The sequence below is a fragment of the Mytilus galloprovincialis genome, chromosome 3, assembly GCF_965363235.1.
Source record: "Mytilus galloprovincialis chromosome 3, xbMytGall1.hap1.1, whole genome shotgun sequence".
In the NCBI taxonomy this organism is placed as follows: Eukaryota; Metazoa; Mollusca; class Bivalvia; order Mytilida; family Mytilidae; genus Mytilus; species Mytilus galloprovincialis.
Window position 1 is genome coordinate 50878646 of NC_134840.1, and position 6066 is coordinate 50884711.

Genomic DNA, 6066 nt, shown 5'->3' on the forward strand with positions numbered 1-6066 from the left:
AGTAACCGCCGTGCATCACTACACAACGAATTTAGAAGTCATGTTCGTGATTACAACAACCTAGCCCGATGGTTTGAAGTTGAGGCTGGTGTGAATCAGGGTTGCATTTTCCGCTTACACTTTATTCTGTATAAATAAACGATTTTACAGAACGTATATGTCAACTCTTTTAACAGTGGCGTGAGTAAAGAATATAATATTTCTTTTCTTATATATTTTTCGCGTTAAGTGATACCCCCCCCCCCCCCCCCCCCCCCCCCGAATAAAACAGTCTGCAAAGTATGCTCAATGTGGTAAAATATAGCTTATTCATTTTTGACCACAGTCGTGCAGTTAATCAGATTTTATGTTCCACTTCTCTAATGACTCAACGATTTTATATAATGGCAGTTACAAAAATTTTGAAAACCACATGTATTGATGAACAGCTCCTCTTTTGTGAAATATGCAACGGAACTGGCAAAGACTGCTACACGCGGCGCAGGAGCGATAATTAAAATGAAGATAGTGCCAACGGGGATCTGTAGTAGAACCAATATTGATTTACGAAAGCGTTTTTATGTGGCATTAAACAGTTTAGTGGTATCACTGCCGTCCAAATTAGGCTGCATGTAAATTCTTTCGTTCTGTTTGTATCATAAACCAAATATTGCGACAAATTGGAAATGCATGGGAATCTTGTTAAACATTACAGTGTACCCTTTTAGACTTCTGTGCAGACTTTTACATACTAATTAAAACAAGACAATCAATGAAATGCAATTTTAACTTGAACAACTTTTCAGTTTTTACATTTTATTGTGGTGTTTTATACATTTTTTTTTTTTGGGGGGGGGGGGGGGTTGTTTAGGGGAAGCTAAAAGTGCATTTAATTAATAATGCAATACACCAATGATAAGTACAGTACATAAATATCTAATTATCGGTCCCTCTAATCAGCAAATCCATAAATTGCATATACGCGCCATATCATGGGACACCCAATTAACAAATCAATAACTTGTATATAAAAGATATCATACGCGCCTAATCACGGGACCTCCAATTAACAGATCAATACCTTGCATATACGTATACGCGCTTAATGATGGGACACCCACTTAACTAATTAATAACTTGCATAAAGGTTTTAAGGCGCCAAATTATGGGACCTGCAATCAACAGATAATATTAAACTTGCATGTTAGGCTAGAGCCCAATTATGGAACATACAATCATCAGATCAATAATTTTCTTATACGCGCCTAATCATGAGACGGTGACCTACATTCATATAAGCACCTAATCATGAGACCTACAATCAACATATCAATAATTAGCATGTACGCACCTAATCGTGGGACTTACTATCAACATATCAATAATTTGCATATATGCACCTATTCATATGACCTCAAATCATGCAAGACATTGTCACAAATAATAACCCGAGATTAACCATGACATAGGAAAATAAGTTATGCTCTAATGCGGCTAATGTAGGCGAATCATGACGGTGTGCTTTAAATACCTCAGTCTTACTGCACATTACAAGTGCACTTTATCCCTTCCTAGTAATTGCATTATATGTGCTTAGGCAGTAACCATTTGATTTTCGGGGGTGGGGGTGTTAAGGGGGGGGGGGGGGCTAAGGATTTTTTTGGAATTTGCTTACAGTTTTTGGAAAAGAAAAAAATCATTTGTTTTTGACGACCCTGGGGGAAAAATGGTTTGTTAGACCCTCAGCTGCCACTATATGTAATGCTAAAATTGAAAGAAAAAAATATTTTCGATCATTTTCGACTTCTCGCCAAAAAAATAGATTGTTTTTTCGCCGAAAAAAATCCTTGCCCCCCCCCCCTTTATAATCAAATGGTTGCTGTCTTATCTACAGGTTTATATAGTGTCACCTGCATCGCAGAAATAACTGTTCTAATTATGGGTGATATTTCCTGAATATGAGATTTAGTGTAAAATTTAAAACTGAAATCTGCGTCTAAAAGTCAAATTAGATATGTATTTTTTTATTTAGTAATTTCTGACAAAAAAAACCAATGTACGTATTAGAAAATGCAGATAATTTACATTAATCTTTTTTGGAGACTCAGTTATTGCGCTCTATGAAGTGTATTTATAAGTTTTAAAAACGCGGTATTCCTTTTTTTCGAATATTTCGGAATGGAATTCAATGAGGTCACGAATTAGGTATAAGAAACAAGAAAAAATATATACTATTGTACTAGTGAAATGCATATTTATAGACTTCGTTTATATAGAGGCGCCACTTGAAAACGTCAAGCTCTGAATAGTCCCTAGTACTACTATATAACAGGCGGTATTGAAAGACCCTCCTTTTTTATAGATTTTTTTTTGTGTGTTTTGATTATTCCTATTAGTTTACAGTAAATATCCCTTCTTATTTCTCACTTCTTTAACTATTTTTATGCTCTTATCCATACGATGTTACAATAACGTACAGTTTATAGATGATGACCCTCTATGCAGATTTTCCACACATACGGATTAGATCAAAAACACGATGAATACATGAAAATAAGTTTAATCATAAAAGAATATTAATTTACAATGAAAAAATTATAAACCACAAAAAATGATATAGAAATAGGGTCCATTCCTCATTACCGTCGGTGGACAAAAAAAAATCGTAATTTTTGTACCATATTGGCATAAACGTGTCCAATTCTTTTAAAACACGTTTTGTTTCTCAATACATATCTCGAAATAATTTAACAAAATCTGTTACAAACACCTTATATAAAAAACAAGTTACCCTTTACTGGCTTTCGGGGTACTTTATATGTCTTATATTACGCTTCGTTATGTCAGTTTTAGTACTATTGAAGGTCGATATGGTTACCCAGGGTGTAGATGCTTTTCGAAAAAGAGGCAAATAATAAGTCAGAAGTCTTTAATTTTACCGAGACGGTGACCAGAAATCTTTGCTCTGACAAGATGTTGATCAAGCTTCTATCGCAAAAAAAGTTAATAAACGATCTACATGAATTAAATGCGATAATAAAAATATCAGACATCCTTAATTAGAGTTACAAATATAGGCGTTTTAAAGAGAAGGTTTTACAAAGTAACAATTCAACGATATAAATGTATTTTGTATAACTCTACGGTTTTATAAGAAAATCAAAACCTATTTATACATATCCTTCCTTCTTTACATCCGTACAAATTATTGTCATATATAACAACCTTATATACACTTTCACATTAAAAGCACTTCACTTTCACTGACTTGACGATTTTTGCATATCGTTGTTGAAGGCGAAACTTTAAACTTTGAACACGTGAGCTGTTATTGACTGATCAACGCAAACACTGTATATAAAGTCATAGATCCGGTTTAACATCACACAGTTAGCTATTCACAATCATGGAAGACATCAGATTGAGAAGCCCAGCATCAATCAAAAATTTTCATCAATTTTCGGCCGTCAAATGTGTACTCAGGAAGAAAGTTAATTTTAGTGATTTTAAGGGGAAAGTTATACTTGTACAAAATGTAGCCTCTCTCTGAGGAACAACTGTAAGGGATTTTACCCAGATGAACGAGTTGATCGACAGATTTGGAGATAAACTGGTTATCCTGGGATTTCCTTGTAATCAGTTCGGACATCAGGTATAGTACTTTTTTCTTTAAAAATACATGTATCTGGTATAATTCATTAAAGTCATGGTAATCATTGTTCCACGGTAATGTGTCGAATTTCAGAGTAGGCGGGTTGTTGTTTGTCTTCTTGTTAACAGTTTGTATTTCAGTAAAGTTAAACTATAGTTAATTTTGATTCTGTTATATATAAATTTGAATAGCCAGTACAGTTAACAATTACGCAAGCTACCAGTCGGAAGGGCTGTTGGTAAATTAGGAATCGTGGAAACATCGGTGATATGCTTTGAAAATTTGCACAGATGAACTCTGTCTGAAGGACCTAATGCCTTTGATACCACACCAAGACCAACAAGATAGGCAATATACATTTTAAGAATATTAATCGACGCTTTGATAAATAAAAATGTTTTTAAAAACCACGATACAGTGTAAAACCTATTTTAGATTAAAAGTATAAGAAAAGAAAGATTAAAGTTTCAAATTGTATTCATTCAACTCGTAATCGTATTTAATAAGTCGTTATGAAAGTATTTATATATAAACTTATATGATGATCTGCATGTGCCCGAGACATAAATTGTACGATGAATCCAACTCTTAGGACATCAGACTGGCATGTGAATAAGTGCAAGTTTAAAGAGTGTTAATAAATAAAACATTACCTATACACTTCTATTCATTGTGCATATTTAAGCATATTAATGAATTGAACCAACAAATGCTTTTTTCAGTAGCTCAGTATATAGGGTTAGAAAATAATGAACCAACACGTTCTTGTATACATATGCAGTACAATAACTTATCACAAGAAAAATCTTTTAACTATAATTATTTACACGAACGAGATTAATCAACGATTAAAAACGCAAATATATATATTCAGTTAATTTTTTTTAATGAATCTATAGATATATGTATAAATTCCGACGCCAGGGCAATTTTAGATAGCTTGCTTACGAACCAAATAAATGAGACCTAAAACTTAGTATAATACTGAATATTTAAAATATATAACTTATAAAAACAGTAAATGCACGACTAAATAAAGTGATAAAGATCGTATGCCCATTAGTCATTGAAAACATCAACTCAATATGTGTGCAGGACTTTAAGTCTAGAAAAGTTGAACATTGACAGGTTATTTAAAGATAGAGTAAAACTACCTGTATTAAACAATTATGTGCATTCTAAGTATCATTTGTTTTATCAACCTGTGGATTTTAACAAATTTATTGAACTATGAATAACAGTGATTGAATATGCATATATAGACGAATATATACCCGCCTTCTTACACCTGTCTTAACATAAACACACTACAAACATGTCTGCTTACGTAAAAGGTCCGGTTCAGTATCAGACAATTTATGACTTTACAGCCAAAGATCTTAAAGGAAATGTTGTCAATCTAAGTAAATTCAAAGGAAAGTTAATTCTTTTGGTGAATGTGGCTTCTATGTGAGGCACAACAAGTAGGGATTTCCTTCAAATGAACGAGCTTATTTCACGGTATGGAGATAAGCTTGTGGTATTGGGATTCCCTTCTAACCAGTTCGGGCATCAGGTAAGTAGACTCAGAATAGTGAAAATGATAAAAAAAAATCTATGGACGAAGGAAGATTCATTATTTTTCAATGTTTCTGCAATTTACAGCATTATGTAACATTTGTTTGCTTATTGTTGGAAGCCGTACGGGGACATATAGTTGTAATTGTCCATGCACAACTCCTTTTAAAATTAGTTTAAATAATTGTGAAAGATTTCAAAGTTTTTTTCGCCGATTGGTAAATTTCCACTAATCCCTCAAGGATTTCTCTCTCACTAACATCGTTTTAACAACATTAATATACATGAAATTTCAATAGTTATGTACAAATTTTGTCGTTATCATTACAGGAAAATGGAAACGGTGAAGAAATCCTGAATGCCCTTGAGCATGTTCGACCAGGGAAAGGATTTAAGCCTAAATTTCCGTTGTTTGAGAAGTGTGATGTAAACGGTAAAGACGCTCATCCAATATTTGTATATCTTCGTGAACGCCTTCCACTGCCAAGCGACGATGCTGTTAGTTTCATGAAATCACCATTATCTATCATATGGGAACCTGTGACAAGAACTGATATCGCATGGAACTTTGAAAAATTCTTAATAGACCCTGATGGAAAACCATTCAAACGTTATAGTAGATATTTTCAGACGATTAATATTCAAAGTGATATAAAAATGTTAATAGAAAAACACAAAGTTTAGACAAAAAATATTTCGATTTGACATTTGAATGTTTAGTCGACATGGTTTTATCTCCTTGTAAGAAAGGAATTTGTAGTGATGATTGTTACACTTACAAAGTTCTGTGTAGAACATGGTGTGACAGGATGTGTTTTTACAAACCTTTTTTACAAAGGGACAATATATGTTGTCTAGAATAAAATGTATACAATATA

At 33.2% G+C, this 6066-nt stretch overlaps 1 protein-coding gene across 2 annotated transcripts; it reads left to right on the top strand.

Annotated features, from left to right (window-relative positions):
• The first annotated feature begins 3181 nt into the window (after positions 1–3181).
• LOC143068251 (glutathione peroxidase 2-like) lies at positions 3182–6066 on the top strand. 2 transcript variants are annotated; one of them, XM_076242166.1, is made up of 2 exons: positions 3182–3631; positions 5519–6066. In XM_076242166.1, exons 1-2 carry the CDS (start codon positions 3386–3388, stop codon positions 5870–5872), a joined length of 600 nt encoding a protein of 199 aa, XP_076098281.1. In that variant the 5' UTR covers positions 3182–3385; the 3' UTR covers positions 5873–6066. The 2 variants fall into 2 exon arrangements, with proteins under 2 accessions (XP_076098281.1, XP_076098282.1); XM_076242167.1 differs by lacking the exon at positions 3182–3631 and adding an exon at positions 4819–5186.